We start from the raw sequence: 17,187 nt of genomic DNA, 5'->3' as shown, positions 1-17,187 counted from the left end.
TACTAATATGCAGTGAAAAATATGTTGTGATATTTTGTGACTGTGTGTTTTTGTTTACTGAAAATAATATTGTCTATACAATTGTGTTGACAGTGGCTGTCTCCAAATAAGAGACGAGATGTAATGCATCCTCCAGTCCATGCACGCTTCCTCTTGCAGTTTGCGCGTCGTTCCTCAGTGGAGACCTCTAAACCCTAAAATCCAGAAAGAGCAAATAAATACATTATCATGGACCTGAGGGATTTTTACCTGTTGGCTGCTCTGATTGCCTGTTTAAGGCTGGATTCCGCAATAGCTCAAGAACTTATTTACACTATTAGAGAAGAATTGCCTGAAAATGTGCCCATAGGAAACATACCAAAGGATCTGAACATTTCTCACATCAATGCTGCCACAGGGACCAGTGCCAGTCTTGTCTACAGACTGGTGTCTAAAGCTGGGGATGCCCCTTTGGTGAAAGTATCCAGTAGCACTGGGGAAATTTTCACAACCTCCAACAGAATAGACAGAGAAAAACTCTGTGCTGGAGCCTCTTATGCTGAGGAGAATGAGTGTTTCTTTGAACTTGAGGTGGTGATCCTCCCCAATGATTTTTTCAGGCTGATCAAAATAAAAATAATTGTCAAGGATACCAATGATAATGCCCCCATGTTTCCATCTCCTGTCATCAATATTTCCATCCCAGAAAACACTTTGATCAACAGCCGCTTTCCAATTCCATCAGCAACAGATCCTGACACAGGCTTCAATGGTGTACAGCATTATGAATTGTTAAATGGGCAGAGTGTTTTTGGACTGGATATCGTGGAAACTCCGGAGGGAGAGAAGTGGCCGCAATTGATTGTTCAGCAAAACTTGGACAGAGAACAGAAAGATACCTATGTGATGAAAATCAAAGTAGAGGATGGAGGCACTCCACAGAAATCCAGCACAGCCATACTGCAGGTCACAGTAAGTGATGTAAATGACAACAGACCAGTGTTTAAAGAGGGTCAAGTGGAGGTGCACATTCCAGAGAATGCTCCTGTAGGCACCTCTGTAATTCAGCTCCATGCCACTGATGCGGATATAGGCAGCAATGCTGAAATCCGGTACATTTTTGGTGCCCAGGTCGCCCCTGCAACCAAAAGACTCTTTGCTTTAAATAATACTACTGGGCTGATTACAGTTCAGAGGTCCTTAGATCGAGAGGAGACAGCCATTCACAAAGTGACAGTGCTGGCTAGTGATGGCAGCTCCACTCCCGCCCGAGCGACGGTTACCATCAATGTCACTGATGTAAATGATAACCCTCCTAACATAGACCTCAGGTACATTATAAGTCCCATCAATGGCACGGTATATTTATCTGAGAAAGATCCTGTCAATACAAAGATTGCCCTAATTACAGTTTCAGATAAGGACACAGATGTGAATGGCAAAGTGATCTGTTTTATTGAAAGAGAGGTCCCATTTCATTTGAAGGCAGTCTATGACAACCAGTACTTGCTAGAGACCTCCTCTTTGTTGGACTATGAGGGCACCAAAGAATTCAGCTTTAAAATTGTTGCCTCTGATTCTGGGAAGCCCAGTTTAAATCAGACTGCCCTGGTAAGGGTTAAACTTGAGGATGAAAATGACAACCCACCAATTTTCAACCAGCCTGTAATTGAGCTGTCAGTTTCTGAAAACAACCGACGTGGGTTATACTTAACAACTATTAGTGCCACAGATGAAGACAGTGGGAAAAATGCAGACATTGTTTATCAGCTTGGGCCGAATGCCTCTTTCTTTGATCTGGACCGAAAGACAGGAGTTTTGACAGCCTCCAGAGTCTTTGACAGAGAAGAACAGGAGCGATTCATTTTTACAGTAACTGCCAGGGACAATGGGACCCCTCCCCTCCAAAGCCAAGCGGCTGTGATAGTTACTGTTCTGGATGAGAATGACAACAGCCCCAAGTTTACTCATAACCACTTTCAATTTTTTGTGTCTGAGAATCTGCCAAAGTACAGTACTGTGGGGGTTATCACAGTGACAGATGCAGATGCTGGAGAGAATAAAGCTGTGACTCTTTCCATTCTAAATGACAATGACAATTTCGTGTTGGATCCTTATTCTGGAGTCATAAAGTCGAATGTGTCATTTGACAGAGAGCAGCAGAGTTCCTACACTTTTGATGTCAAAGCCACCGATGGAGGACAACCACCCCGTTCCTCTACTGCAAAAGTAACTATCAACGTCATGGATGTCAATGACAATAGCCCAGTTGTCATTTCTCCCCCTTCTAACACTTCTTTCAAGTTGGTGCCACTCTCAGCCATTCCTGGCTCTGTTGTCGCAGAAGTTTTTGCAGTGGATATTGACACGGGGATGAACGCTGAACTTAAGTACACGATTGTGAGCGGGAACAACAAAGGCTTGTTTCGGATTGACCCAGTAACAGGTAACATCACTTTGGAAGAGAAACCGGCACCTACTGATGTGGGCTTGCACCGTTTGGTGGTCAACATAAGTGACCTAGGGTACCCTAAGTCTTTGCACACACTTGTGCTTGTTTTTCTTTATGTTAATGACACTGCTGGAAATGCCTCCTATATCTATGACTTGATCCGCAGGACTATGGAGACCCCATTGGACAGGAACATAGGGGACAGCAGCCAACCCTACCAAAATGAGGACTATCTAACTATCATGATCGCCATCGTCGCTGGCGCCATGGTAGTCATTGTGGTTATCTTTGTCACCGTGCTGGTGCGCTGCCGCCATGCGTCCAGGTTCAAAGCCGCTCAGAGGAGCAAGCAAGGTGCTGAATGGATGTCTCCAAATCAGGAAAACAAACAAAACAAGAAAAAGAAAAGGAAGAAAAGAAAGTCTCCCAAGAGCTCTCTTTTGAACTTTGTTACAATTGAAGAGTCCAAGCCGGATGATGCAGTTCACGAACCTATCAATGGGACAATCAGCCTGCCTGCTGAGCTGGAGGAGCAGAGTATAGGAAGATTTGACTGGGGTCCTGCGCCTCCAACAACCTTCAAGCCTAACAGCCCTGACCTGGCCAAGCACTACAAATCTGCTTCTCCACAGCCTGCTTTTCATCTTAAACCAGACACTCCGGTTTCCGTGAAAAAGCATCACGTGATTCAGGAACTCCCTTTGGACAACACCTTTGTCGGGGGTTGTGACACCCTTTCCAAACGCTCTTCCACTAGTTCAGATCACTTCAGTGCCTCAGAGTGCAGTTCCCAAGGAGGCTTCAAGACAAAGGGCCCCTTGCACACCAGACAGGTAAACGAGCACTTTTACTGGTCTATAAGTACTGCATACAAGTGCCCAGTCAACCAGTATTAACGTGCCAGTGTGTCTATTGTTTTGGTCTAACTTTAGCTTAGTTTTAAAGAGGGAAAAAAAAATTTGACCCCTTTTCTGTTCCTCTGGGGCTCAGTCAAGAATTTTTAGAACAGCTTTGAAATTTCTGAGTTCTGAGAATTATTTAACCTCCCAGTTTCCTTCAAATGGCAAAAGATGAAAAGAGGAAATTATTCCAAAATGTCCCAAGATAATGTTTGCTGAAGAAGAAAACCTGTCCTCATATGCCAAATTCTGCTCCTGGGGTTTCCAAATTGACTGCTTCAAGATTTTCACATTACCTTTGATCTAAAAAGTCACCTTCAAATCTCAAGTTTTAAATGACGTTTGAAGGTCTGACTGTAACGTTATGTTGAAGCTGTGGTTGCTAAAGGGGTTAATTTTTTTTTTAGTCTCTAAACAGTGTAGTAGACTATTAAATGTACATCAGCTGTGAAGCACATGATTGTTGATAGATTGCAAATAAGCCATATAGGAAGTCTTCTCTTTGATTTCAGTTGATTTTATTGTAATATAGTAAATTGGGTACTTAATAGAAAGGTTTGCAGATTGTCCGGAAAGGCCAAAGTACTCTTTAAAAAAAATAAAAAAAAAAGAAGGAATGCTTTCTCCCTAATATAACTGATTTATACAGAAAAGAATGAATCCATTGTAAATATTCTCTCATCTTAGTAATGCATAAGTGATCTGTCATAACTCATTTTAAACTGTGAAATATGCCATATGAAGAGGGATTAAGAGGCTGAGAAACTCATATTTCAACCAAATCCAGAATTAGTTTTTCTTAGGTCTAATAATTCCTTGTTAATAAAGATTTAAATGCAGCGCTGTCTAATTTATTTCACTGGTGCTTGTCTGTTGCCACGGAATTTGAGTGTCAATAATAGCCTGTAGATGGCACTAGGGTATCATGTCGCCTGTGCTGGCCAGATGCCAATCCGCAGTAGCAAGAGAATGGGGGGAAGGGAGGATCAAGCTGGTACTACAACCAAAGATACCTTTTATTTAATGATAGTTGCTCTTGAGCAACTAGCATGTAAGTTCATTTGCTTGCTCTTTTGTGATTAGCTCTCACCACACCAGCTTTCTAGGATTTCATAATCCAAACTCTTGGTTGGTATTGAGTTCGCCCATGGTGATGGCCCATCTTAATTTGTTAAAAGACAAGGAACAGAGAGATTTCAGAAAATCAAGTAAAATAAAATAACCTCACAGGATAGTATTTGACAGTCATTGATGAGTAGGTGAAAACTCAAGAGAGTTTTTTCTCTTTTTGGGGGTGGGCTGTGGTGGGGTAGAGCTGAATGTCTTATTGAAACTGTCCCTTTCAACATTGATTGTTGCTTTGGAGTGAATTTAAGGCTTGGTGGTAATAAGACAGTCACAAAATTAACTCTGATGATGAATCACGTAGATACTTCCTGAACACTAGTTATAATTCCTGAAATTTCCATTTTTTAAAGTAAAAGATTAAATATCTAGATCATTTTTTAAAGTACATGTACTAGAGCTTGACTGTGCAGGATGAAAGGAATTAAAATAAGTTGGTGTTGAAGTTCTAGAGGAGAATTTGAAGTTATTAGATATAAGTCCCAGTTGGAATGACTTATTTTCATATTAACTTCATCAGCTTTTTAGAGGAGATTGATATTTTCACATTAAGAACATTGCCAAGCTTAGCAAATAAAAGTTTATAAAAGTTGGTAAATAGTTGATTATCATGAGATAAGTAGTTGGTGAAACTAAACAGGTTTAAATATAATGTTGCTATTTCAATGAAAAGAAAGAGAATGACTTTTTTATCATTTGCTATTAGGGTGAAGGTCACTCACAATATACTTATGGTATTTTATGATTTGCATGTATCATGCAAAATCTAACCCAATTAAAACTTTTCATGTAAAATCTGATTTTTTCCCCCAAAGACACAAGGTGATTCTCTTCTCACATCTTCTTTCTTTTCATATAATGTGGTGAGTAGTAGCATTGATGTGCAGACTCACTTTTTCTGACTACTCCCTCAAAGTTGAAGCTACATAGTAAAGTAACATGTATGTTAAGTACCTTTCAACCAAGTATGGAATGATCTTTGTTGAGGTGTAGTCAGACATAAGAATCTTCCTTTGTATGATGTCATCTTTGAACTAGGATGCTGAGTAATTAATTTTTTAACTGGAACTAAAGTGCATTTTAGAAATTCCTTGAGACCATGTGTTAGTATACAGTTCTCCTTGTAGGCATTTTGATGTTCAAGGGAGCTGTAATTCACTATTATGATAAAGAACTAGTGAGTTGGCTTTATGTAAACCTTTTAGAAGTTTCCGTACTGAGAAAAAAGGTTGCAATATTGGCAAAAAAAGGATACTGGAAATAAGGAAAGAGGTGATGATGATAGGAATATGTATAATTTTATTATGAAAGAGGCATATTTTCTGTGAATGAAGAACATAAATTATATACTATCCTTTTAATTTTTGTTACTGAACTGTATGATTGCTATCTGAAAATGTTCTAGTTAAGAGAAACAGTAAAAATTCTTTTTTGAACACCTTCACTTTAGCTAGTGGCTTTTATATAAAATTGGTATTGTCTTTAAAATGAAAATATACTGGTCGACTTTTACACCATGAGTTTGTTTATAGATTATTATTATAATAATCAATTATAATAGATCTGTCACTGACTTTTCCAAAAATTTTCCTTTATAAGTTTTTGAATCTTCAGTTTTCACACATTGTATGATATTTCGATGCTTTTTTTTAAAGCAAGATCATATAAGGATATTGATTCATAAAATGAAGAATTCACTGTTACAAAGAGGATGAAAACAATTGCAATTCCAGTAGGACTTTGAATAATAAATCTTACATGTATTTTCACTAAAAGGAAGAAATGTGTTTTTCATAGATATGATTTTTAAAATCTGACATATTAAGTTCTCAAATTTTAGGGTGTCTCAGAGTCACCATGAAATTTTTTTCAAGCATGGGCTTTTGTGCCCATCCCCCACCCAGGTGTTCTGATTCAGTACCACTGGTGTCACGCCTGAAAACATGATCACTAGCAAAACTTTTTGTGAAAATAATGCTGCTAGTCCATAGACCATACTTTTGAGAACCACTGTCTCAGCATATTGGAACAGGAAATGTCAGTGCCTTTCCCTTTTCTATTATCATTTCCAGAGGACCTGTTTTTGCACAGCCCAACTCTCAGCTCACTTATTGACAGCCCTTTTATTGTAGCTGGAGGCTTTACAGTAAGCTATTTATTGCTGTTTTCCAACCCTGGTTGACAGCATTTGGGGAATTAATTTTCTTGGTCCCAGTGTGCTTTTTGTGGGGTATAAATGAAAATGTTAAAGGAAAAAAAAAAAGTGACCTATTTACATTGACAACTTCTTCAGTAACACAACAATCTGTGATAGTTGCAGTTTGGTTCTGGGTAAAGAGTCATCTTTAATTTTTGAAATGAAACGCTCATCTTAGAATATAAACATTCTGAATTTACCTGTTTACAATCTAGCCTATCTGTTCAGATATACATTTGTGTATATATTGGAGAAATTATACATTGAAAATGTGTGGGCATGCTGTACTCAAGTGTTTACACGTACTTTTACTGTATAAAGGGACTTGCTTCTATTCCCAATCATTTATAGATACTATATTACATTTACGATTACTTTTCATTTTTGAGTAATCCCTATACAACCACTACTAAAATGCTGTTATATCGTGTAAAATGCACAAGACTGTCATAGAATTGCTATTTAGAACAGTGAGAAAGAAAAAAGCTATTGAAAGTGAAGGGAGCAAATGCTAACTAATAAAAGCTAGCAAAAACTTTAAGATACTAAATTTTGAAGTATATGATGAATGTGTAGTTGAATATGAGTGGTGAGTAGAGAAAATTGTTCCCCCCAAAGCATATAATACTTAAAATGTTATCAGTTGTGATTTTTATTTCTTCTTCGCTTTTACTAAATGTCCTTTGGTTCTAAGTCAGATTTCAAACTTGTGGCTTAGAAGATACCAAGACCCTTTCGCTATTGATTGAGGAATTTGAAATGAGAATGGGTTATCCATTTAAACTGGCTACCTTTCCTCTTGGGTTTATGAGTCACATATTGGATGGATTTTTTTTTCTCTAATTGATATACCTCAGCTATAAAACATGACATTCATTGCTAATAACCTTAAGGAGGGTAAAATTCAAATACCGCCACTGTATTAAGCAGAGACATGTCTGCAGATTTCCGAATATTTGTTAACCGAGAAAATAATTTCTGTAGTTAAATATTCTATTAAACGTTTTCTAAATTTTGTTGCAATTAATTCTATATATGGAAACACTCTAAATTGACATTCCCTTAGTTTCAGATGAGTCATCTTCATGGTGCCATAGAATAGACTTTGGCATCATGAAAATTACCTTGCAAATATTTTAATTTGTCTTATTAGTTAATTCATAGCCTTATTAGTGAGCTCTTTCAAACTAAAATATATCTTTTTTTTGTGGTAGAACAAATTCAACCTACGTGTAGTATAAGAAAGGGAATTTATATTTAATATAAAGATTGAAATCTAAAATCAGAATTCTTTATAGCCGATTGTAAAACATTTTGATTCTTAAAGTTTATTTTCATATTAACAAGCACAGATGTTTATAAACTAGACCCAAAATAATCAAAGTGATATCTTAATTAATTATTTTCATAGTACATTATGTTACATGGTGGCACTGAGATATGAGAATGATGTATTTAAATCATATTTTCTCATAAGTTCTGTTTTCATGATTATTTTCATTTCATTATTCAGATTTTTGGATTTGGGATTTTATTTTTGCATGTGAAGGATGCAGAAATCTACCAGGTGTTGAAGGCTCTAGTGGTTATGTTGGCCTAGCAGAACTAGGTGTTTATGGGTTTCAGGGCCAGGAAGCTGTATTTCTCCTCTTTAGTACTTTTTCAGTTTGTGTTTGTCACAGTTGAACTCTTAGCTTGAATTTAGTTTTAAAAAAGACAGCATCAGAACTGTGAGTCTGGCCGATTGTTTACTACTTTCATTTAAAATCCTTGGGCTAAGACTTCTCTGAGTTTAGACTGGCATTTTCTTGAAGGGGATCTATTACTACAACTACAGTCTTTTGCTAATACTGATAAATCAATTGATGTATATTTTTAATCATAAGAAGCTAAGTAATGTGGGCTTTTAAATTTTGTCTTTTTTGACAACTGATTTTATGTTTAATATTTTTTTCCAGAATGTATTACTTAGTGATTTCTAATACTTATGTCTGGCTTGTTGAAATATGACTCTGATCACAGCCCAGGTATTTGTGAAAAATTAGGACTGCAAGTCAGCATGGAGTTTACTCTCAAGTTCTCACTTATCTGAAGGCATAGGAGTCATGTACAATGTGCTATACTATGCCTTTTTAATAGTTAGCAGATCTATAGCAGATCACGGAAGCAAATCCAAAACATAGAAATAGGGTATCTTATGTACATAGGAGATGCACTTCCATCCTTAAGACTTCATCAGTTATTCAGAAAGCTGTTAAATCTGTCAAACATTTCATTTGGAAAGAAACACATGCTTTTTTGCCTTTGTTTGATACAAACCTATTGGGCTGTCAGTCATCAGAAACACAGAACATGAAAGATATATTGCCATGATTGACATTTTGGTTTTAATTTATATCCATTTTTACCTATGCCAAGATTAATTAAAATTTAGATTTCCTAAATGAGTTAAACAACTACCCTTCCTCAACAGCAGTAAAGGATGATCGCAGGAAGAAATTGGGAAACCACCCATATTTAATCTCTCTCACTCATGATTTGCTCTATAGACAGTTTGTCTTCTGGGGACAAGAACACTGTCAGAATCCGTAGCATATTCTGAGCCATAACATATAAATTTAAGGAACTCAGAACTTGAGGTCATTCATTAGGGATCTGTTTTTATATACTTATCTATTATTTAAATAGCATGTGAACATATTTTACCTAACCTTTAACCACTTAATGGGTTACAATGCTATAATCACATATTACATATAAAATGATAGATGTGGGGCCAAATGTACAGCTGGGGGTGGTGATGAGACAAACATCAAACAAAATTTGAGGCTAATTTGATTCATTTTAGTAATATTACATTAATTACTTTGGAGTTCCTTGAGAAAATATGTAAAATTATATTTTCTTTAAAGAAGTCTACTGTAGTCTTACCTCTCTTTAATTGATACAGACATCTAATGATGGAGGCTGCAGGACCAATGGGGATTTAGTCCATTTTACCATGTGTATAGTATTGTAAATTTTAACATTCTTCCACAGTTTGTCTTTTATCTGACCATCTCTACATTTTAGCATTACACTGCTTTAATATCCAGTCTCTGGCCTTTTTCAGTCTGTTAGCAGTTGATTAAGAAATACTCTAATCCCTTTCAGGATATTGAGAAACTAATGGATTGCAGAGTATTTGGGTCTTTAAGCTTCAATTGTAAATGGTATGAAGAATTGTCATTGAGCTGATATTTGCATATATCTCTCCCAGTGCTAGTTACTTTGCCTTCTTTTTTGTTCTCCTAATCTTCAGCTTTCATTCTAAGAATATTTATTTTAGCCCGAAATAAGCATGCCAGTGATAGAAATTTGGGATTCACCTCCAGATGAATGCCATCACAGACAGGGAAGTTCTGGCACATTTTGCATAGATCTGTATGAACACAGTGAACCCTTCATAAGCTCTTAGATTGCAGGAAATCAGTGCTGAAAATTAAGTGGGGTTTTAAAGATTTGCAAAGTAGAGAGCTTTGTATAATGCTGGTATTGCAGGTGCCTATTAAATATGAAGTAAAGGCTTTGTAATACAACTCGCTAACACATTTCCCTACACATTAGAGTGATTTATAGCCTAGGGAATTAGCCTTGCCTATTTTTTTTCCAAATGCAGAAACATTGGATTTGTCTGAAAAAAAAATAAAAATCTCAAATACAGGCCTTAGGATGGACAGATCTGCTCTTTTCTGATTCTTGTTATTCAAGGTAGATGATGCAGGCCTACTCATAATTACCTGCAGTACCTCCGATGCTCTTAATCTGGTTGTCACCACTTCTGACCAGAAACTCTTAATTGTGTGTGTAGAACCCCCTCTAAACGTAAATCAGAGTAAGCTCTAGGTATCTATCAAACTATAGCATTATTATAATGAAGAAAGCTGGCTACTAAGTGAGTGCTTTGATCCTCATAGGAATTGCTGTTGAGTCATATCTCAAACTGTATATTTAGGATTCACCTTTACTCCATTTGTTAATAGTGGACATTTGTAGCACATCATTTCATTCCAAACATACATGGCTTTCAATATATTTACCTTGGTGACAGTTCAGTAAGATGCTTCACACTGTTCTACTGTTTAATGACTTTTACCCTTTTAGATAAAACGTGGTGGAAATAGTCATGCATATTTTGAAATGCCTTTACAAATCCTGTATTTTTGCTTACTAGAAAAAGTACATAATCCATGTGCAGTCCACAGTAGGCACAGTGGACTTGCTGAGAATCATCACAGTTGATTGATTTTGAAAACATAACAGTTTATGTATAAGACAATAGGAACTACAATTCAGTGAATGAGTTTTTTTCCTTATTAAACCTCAAAAAGTAGAAGAATGGACACACATAGGGGATATAGGATAAAGCTGTAACTTTCATATGAAGAATGTGTCTTCTGCTGACAGTAGTTTCATGGTAGATCTTTTCTTGAGGAAAAGGTAGTTTTTTGGATTCAGAGGATGCAACCAATCTGTGCCTCTGTGTGATAGCAGCTGCATGCTGAGGACTTTCAAATACACAGTTACACAGGATTCTGCAGGAAACTTTTTGTAGAAGGTGCAAGTGACAAATGGAGACAAAATGGAGTGAGTTCCGAGTTGTGAGTTGATACCCTCCTGTGTCATATATAAATGTCATTGAACCGATTTTCACATTGGAAGTCTTGAAGCACAATAGTTTCCCCTCTGTTTGTCAGCTGTGAACACACCTGGATTGGCAGCTTTTCTTTGCTCTGTTTCTTGTCATTCACTGGATGGACTATATTCATTTATGTTACTCAGTGTACATCTTCTTGCTTTATGTCCTCATAGGGTTTCAAATTGACAAAAAACTATTTCTGCATATCATGCTTCCAAAAAAAACCAAACAAAATATTTTGTTGACTAGATAATAGTGGATCTCTATAATTTTCCTTTATAATTTTTTAAATTGAGTTTTCTTACTGATATTATTTCCAAAGTTAAGAACACAATTTTCAACTGTGTAGGTTAATATAGAATATTTGTGCTATATACAGTCTATTGACTACTTCTTAGTATCCCTAATCCATTAAAATCTCATGTAGAAATTAATTCTATAGAAATAAATTATTTTATTCTACAAAATTGAAATGAGAATCAAAATTACATCAAGGCATAGTAAAACAAAACGTCTTTAGGATATTTTAGTTTGATATGAACTTATTTTTGGTCTTGACAGCATAATTTTCTGCCAAGCAGTGAGGGCAAAATATGTTTAATTAATTGATTGATTTTTAAACATGAAAATAATTAAGCAAAATCATTTTGACACCTAAAGTCTCTGTTTTAGACAATTAAATTCTGCTTTAGCTAAGGGTTATTGACTTCTGGATGATACTGGGAGCAGCACTCCTCAGGGTTTAAGCTATTCCTGCAGGACCATCTGTTATTGGCAGGTTCTATGCATTCTCTCCAGCTGATGCAGTATCAACCCCAGGCGAATATTCAGGATTGTTCAAAACATGACCCTGATTCCTCATAATCTTTTATTCTCAAATGGCAACTCAGTCAAATCATATAGTTGCATATCAAAACTTAAAGCATATTAAGAAAAATGTAAGAAATTCCCTCCAGTGAAGAGGCTATGTCTTACCCTATATTTCTAAGGCTAAGCAAGTCTACATCAGTTTCTAGAAGAGTAATTAATTGTTGTTGTTGAGGTAACTGGTTTACAATGTTGCTTGTGCTTTAGAGGTAAAGGCTCTCCCCCTTCAGGTGTTGTTACCACAATACACCCACAATACACCCAGCAAAGCACCCACAGTCCACCATCATAGTCCATTGCCTCCCCCCCCCCCAATTCTTTTCTTACCCCTCACCTTCTGGTAGCCTTCAGTTTTGCAAGATTTCCAGAGTTATTTGTTTATAAAGCCAGTGACTTTTATTTCCAACCTAGAACTCTATCTCTGTTATGGTATTTCTTCCTCAAACAGGACCTTCTTTGCTTGTGTTACACTATTTTTTTGGCCAGATATGTTTAAAACATTATCTTTAAGGAATTATAGCCCAAATCATTAAAAAAAACAAAAACAAAAACAAAACGTCATATTACAGAGCATCCAAAATTGTTCTTCACAATTTGCCTCCCAAAAAACTGTGGATAATAATTTTACTTCAAAATGTGGTAAGCATATGACATACCTACAGAAGCTCATCTGAATCTATTGCTGTGACAGAGGCCAAAATAAAAGTATATATTGAGAGATTTTTGAATGCTTATCAGCTGCTGTTGGTGATTTCTTCTACAACTGCTGGTGTCTGATGACAAAAGCTTTACTTAGATATAGGAATTTTCTGTGGTTGAGGAGTCTCCATGTTCTTCAATTTAAGAAATTATGATTTTTGGGCACCCCTTCATTCATGTTTCTGGGCTCCAGGGACACCTAATCTACCCTACCTGCTATTTATGAGCAAGTATAGGCACTCTTAGACTGCATTTTGCATTAAAAGAAACCCAGAAATATAATTAATACTTTATATAATTTATCAGTATTTTGACACTAATGATTTCTGCATCTAGTTAGGAAAACAAGTGAAGCAGAGAATTAGAAAACTGCTGATTTTTATACATATAAGTATACTTTTTAAATGACTTCATCCAAGATATCTGTGGTTTCCATATTTTCCCTCTTTTCTTCACACCAATATGTCTGCCCATCATAAGATCTTTTTTTCATATTAAGATATGGGAAGGTCAAGGGTGAACTAAATAAACAGATTCTTTCTCTTCCAAGTCTCCTTATCCAAATTTTTTATTTGAGCCTTTGAAAGCTTAGATTACTGAGTGATTACCTCTAGAAATAATGAGCAATAGATTTACTTTGAAATCTGTTTGATAGAGACAACTTATTAAGAGCAAAAAATAGTCTTCACATTAAAGTTCCCTTAATAGACTTTTAAGCCATCCAGACAGCACTGTGGAATCACATATAAATTCTATAAAAAGAAGCAAAATAATAATTGAATAGTGACTAAAGCACTGTCTACTATATTAATTTTAGAAAGATAAATTGCGTGTCTCCTAGACTAGTTTCTCAAGACGTAAATGGACCTTTGAGATTATTTGACCTATTTAATACTTTTTTCCCCAATTAAAAAAAAAGAAAAACTGGAACTCCAAGAAGTAGTTTGACATTTGGAGTAAGAAAAATGACTTGCTGAATCGCTACTTAAAAGCTGTGTGACATTGGACACATCAGGTAAATGTGTCAGTTCTTGCTTTCCTCCTCTGTAAAATGGATATAGTTAGGCCTAATCCATAAAGCTGTTAAAAGATTTTGTACAAGTAAATATCTAACCCATGTAGACAGACACTCAAAAAATAAAAACTTGTTTTTCCACTCTCTCACCACTTACAGAGGCACTGATTTCTCTTAATGCAAGCTCTTAGTTTTGTTTTGGTGTTTTTCCTAAATCTGTTCCATCATATCTTTTTAGTAAGCAAGTCATCTCTACTTTCAGTTTTAAATGCTATTGTTGGATCATTTTAGGATTTCTGAAAAGTTGATATTTGTAGCAGATCAGAGTACAGCTAATAGGGTTATATTTTCTTTTGATCCTAGTCCCTATTGTTTCACATTTGTATAATTGCTTTGTCTTTCATTTTGAGTATTTTATCATTTCATTTGCATGTCAGGTTTTAAAATTATTCTGTTTCTTTTAGTATTTGCTATTAATTTACTTCCATGTCGATTACCCATAGGAACTCTCCCCGTCTGGGATTTTCACCTTATACATCACTCCTATTACAAAACAACATATGAGAGAATGAATCTGTTTCACAGTCAGTACTTAACACAGCTGGAGCCATTTGAAACCTGCTGGGTTTTGCTTCCAATTATTTCATAGACTAGAAAGCATCTCTGGTGAAGTAATGGCATCCATGGTATAATCAAACTAGTTAAAATTCCTTGGAATATATGAATCATGTTTCTGGGACTCATCAAATGTATGCCAGAAGTATACTGAACAGTAAATATTTAAACTGTTTTTCACTTTATGACAATATATATTCATTTATAAATAAATTTAATGTTCAAATATTCACGTTTATAATATTTGAGTATGTGACTAACATAGAAAAATATAACAATAACGGATAAAATTAAACACAATAATACTTGAAAAATACTAGTAGTATCCTGGAATCAAAACCATCGCCTTACATGAGAACAGCTAAAATCAACTAGATTCAAGGTAATGATTTGGATCAAAATGTGTTGTGGGGAGATCGAGATGAGGCAGGAAGTGTGAGGGGGTGAAAGAATTCACCAGAGACAGAGTAGAGAACAGAAGAGGAGGGTTAATTGAAATAGTCTGCTAAGAAAAGCAATGGGTGAGACTGGAAAAAGTCTGTACTCTAAGAAGGATTTAAGGCGCTCTATAATGTTTTACTTGGGCTTTCTAAATCGGGGTGTCAGTTTGCACCAGTTCTCTCCTGGGCTGTCTGATCTGGTGCTAGTCTTTGACACAGAAATGTTTTCTGGTCTCTGCTTCTGCATTCCTGGAACTGGGCTGGTTTTTCTGGTCATAGTGGTGAGTTGTATATCCTTGTCCCCAATTTTATGTCCTCTGGTCATAGTAGTCAGCCTTATCAATTATGTATTACAGCCTCCTGAACCTGCCTTCTGAGCCAGGAGTAGGGGCTTGGTTTTTAACCTTACTAACTTGTACCCCAACAGAATATAGTGGGGTTGTTGGTAATTCAATTAACTACCGAGTAATTAAGAAGTAGATACAGTCAAATTTCAATTTGCTCATTGTGACTTAGATTGTAGAAACTAAATTTTTAACATCTCATTGACCTTTATTATACTCTCAGTATGATTCACTTATTTTTGGATTGGCTTTTTGGTTTAGTTCTAATTTCATTGACAGTGACTCAGTAAGATGTGGCTCAGTAAGAAGAAAGGACTGTAAAAACAAATAACATGTGCCCTGGTTCTTATATAGATAAACAAATCTTAAAAAAAAAAAAAAGATAGAAAAAGGGCCCCCCCGGTAATGCAGGTGGTTGAGCGCAGCGCTGTGAACATGTCCGCAGCCTCTGTAGTGCAGGTTCCATCCCGGCCAGCTGGGGAGATACCCACATGGTGTGGCATGCTGCTCCCCTCAGCAGTGTATTTCAGTCAGTCTGCCTGTTCTATTCCCCACTCTGTCTCTGGTGAATCCTCTCACCCTGGCCTATACCCTGGTTCTTGTATCAATAAATGAATCTTTAAGAAAAAAATAAAAACGGGCCTCCCCGTGGTGCAGTGGTTGAGCACTGGGTTGCGAAGCTGCTTGCAGCCTCGCAGCCTCTGCAGCGTCGGTTCGATCCCCAGGCTGCTCCCTGCCCACCGGAAGAGGATCCCACATGGCGCGCAGACCTCTCCTGCCCCCCACTGCTCCCCTCAGCAGTGTACTTCGGTCCTTCTGCCTGCTCTGCTCCCCGCTCTGGCTCTGGTGAATTCCCTCACCCTCCCGCGCTTCTGACTGTACCCAGTGCTTGTATAAATAAATAAATAAATCTTTTTTTAAAAAAAAGAAAAAAAGAAAAACAAATAACAACAGAATAAATAATTTTTGTGTTGGCAGTAATTTAATCAGTTAAAATGTGGCAAAGTAGAATAATTTCCTTGTTTATGTTTAAAGATTTATTTATGTGTACAAGAACTGGGGTATAGGGCAGTGGCATAGGGTGGGGGGTGAGAGGATTCACCAGAGATAGAATGGGGAATAGAACAGGCAGATCCACTGAAATGCACTGCTGAGAGGAGCAGCGGGGGAGACAGGAGAGGTCTGCTGCACCACCTGGATCATCTCTCTGGCCTGGGATCAAACTCACCCTACAGTGGCTGGCAACAGCTGACATTGCTGTGTTTTAACCCCTGAGCCACTAGGGAGGCCCCATCCTTTAGAGTACTGCTTATATGATGCTAAATGTGATATCTACCTTTTAACCTTGTGATACAGACAGTGTGGGGCCACGTGTAGCTACCATCTTGGGTATCAGGTCAGATGGAGTTACTAAGATTATACCATGCATATAGATCGCCAATAATAAAATCTGTTTAATCCCATCACAGGGGAAACTGTGATCATTAGGCAAAACATTATTTAAATGGTAAGGTTCAGATTTTAAACATTTGGGAAAGTGCAAATACTGGATGATGTCACCCAATAAAAGATCAGATAAAGCCAAATTTACCACAAACCCTAGAAAATTGACTGTAGAACTGAGGCTGCAAGTGGAGGCAAGAACAAAGTAGAGAAGGACCATAATAGACTGTGGTGGTGGATTGTGGGCGTTTTATTGGTGGGTGCTCTGTGGTTACACTACTAGAAAGGGAGATCCTATACTTCTAATACACAGACAACTTTGTAAATCATTGGCTCAATTAAAAAAAAATAGTGTCTTGTTTGAACATTTTAGTATTCTCATGGCATAAAATACATACCAATATAATATATGTAGCTAAAAATAAATAAGATGG

At 36.7% G+C, this 17,187-nt stretch overlaps 1 protein-coding gene across 4 annotated transcripts in view; it reads left to right on the top strand.

The window, feature by feature from the left end:
• Positions 1 to 228: 228 nt before the first annotated feature.
• PCDH9 (protocadherin 9) overlaps positions 229 to 17,187 on the top strand; it is a gene marked incomplete at both ends in the record, with an annotated part of 868,640 nt that continues 851,681 nt past the window's right edge. For all 4 annotated transcript variants that reach the window (XM_084235629.1, XM_084235627.1, XM_084235628.1 and 1 more), the window contains one exon: positions 229 to 3,264. In XM_084235629.1, coding sequence (XP_084091755.1) covers positions 229 to 3,264 — 3,036 coding nt within the window. The remainder of the gene's footprint in view (positions 3,265 to 17,187) is intronic.

Source organism: Talpa europaea, assembly GCF_964194135.1.
Source record: "Talpa europaea genome assembly, chromosome: 6".
NCBI lineage: Eukaryota > Metazoa > Chordata > Mammalia > Eulipotyphla > Talpidae > Talpa > Talpa europaea.
The sequence above is the reverse complement of the archived record's forward strand: the minus strand, read 5'-3'. Positions and strand labels throughout refer to the sequence as shown.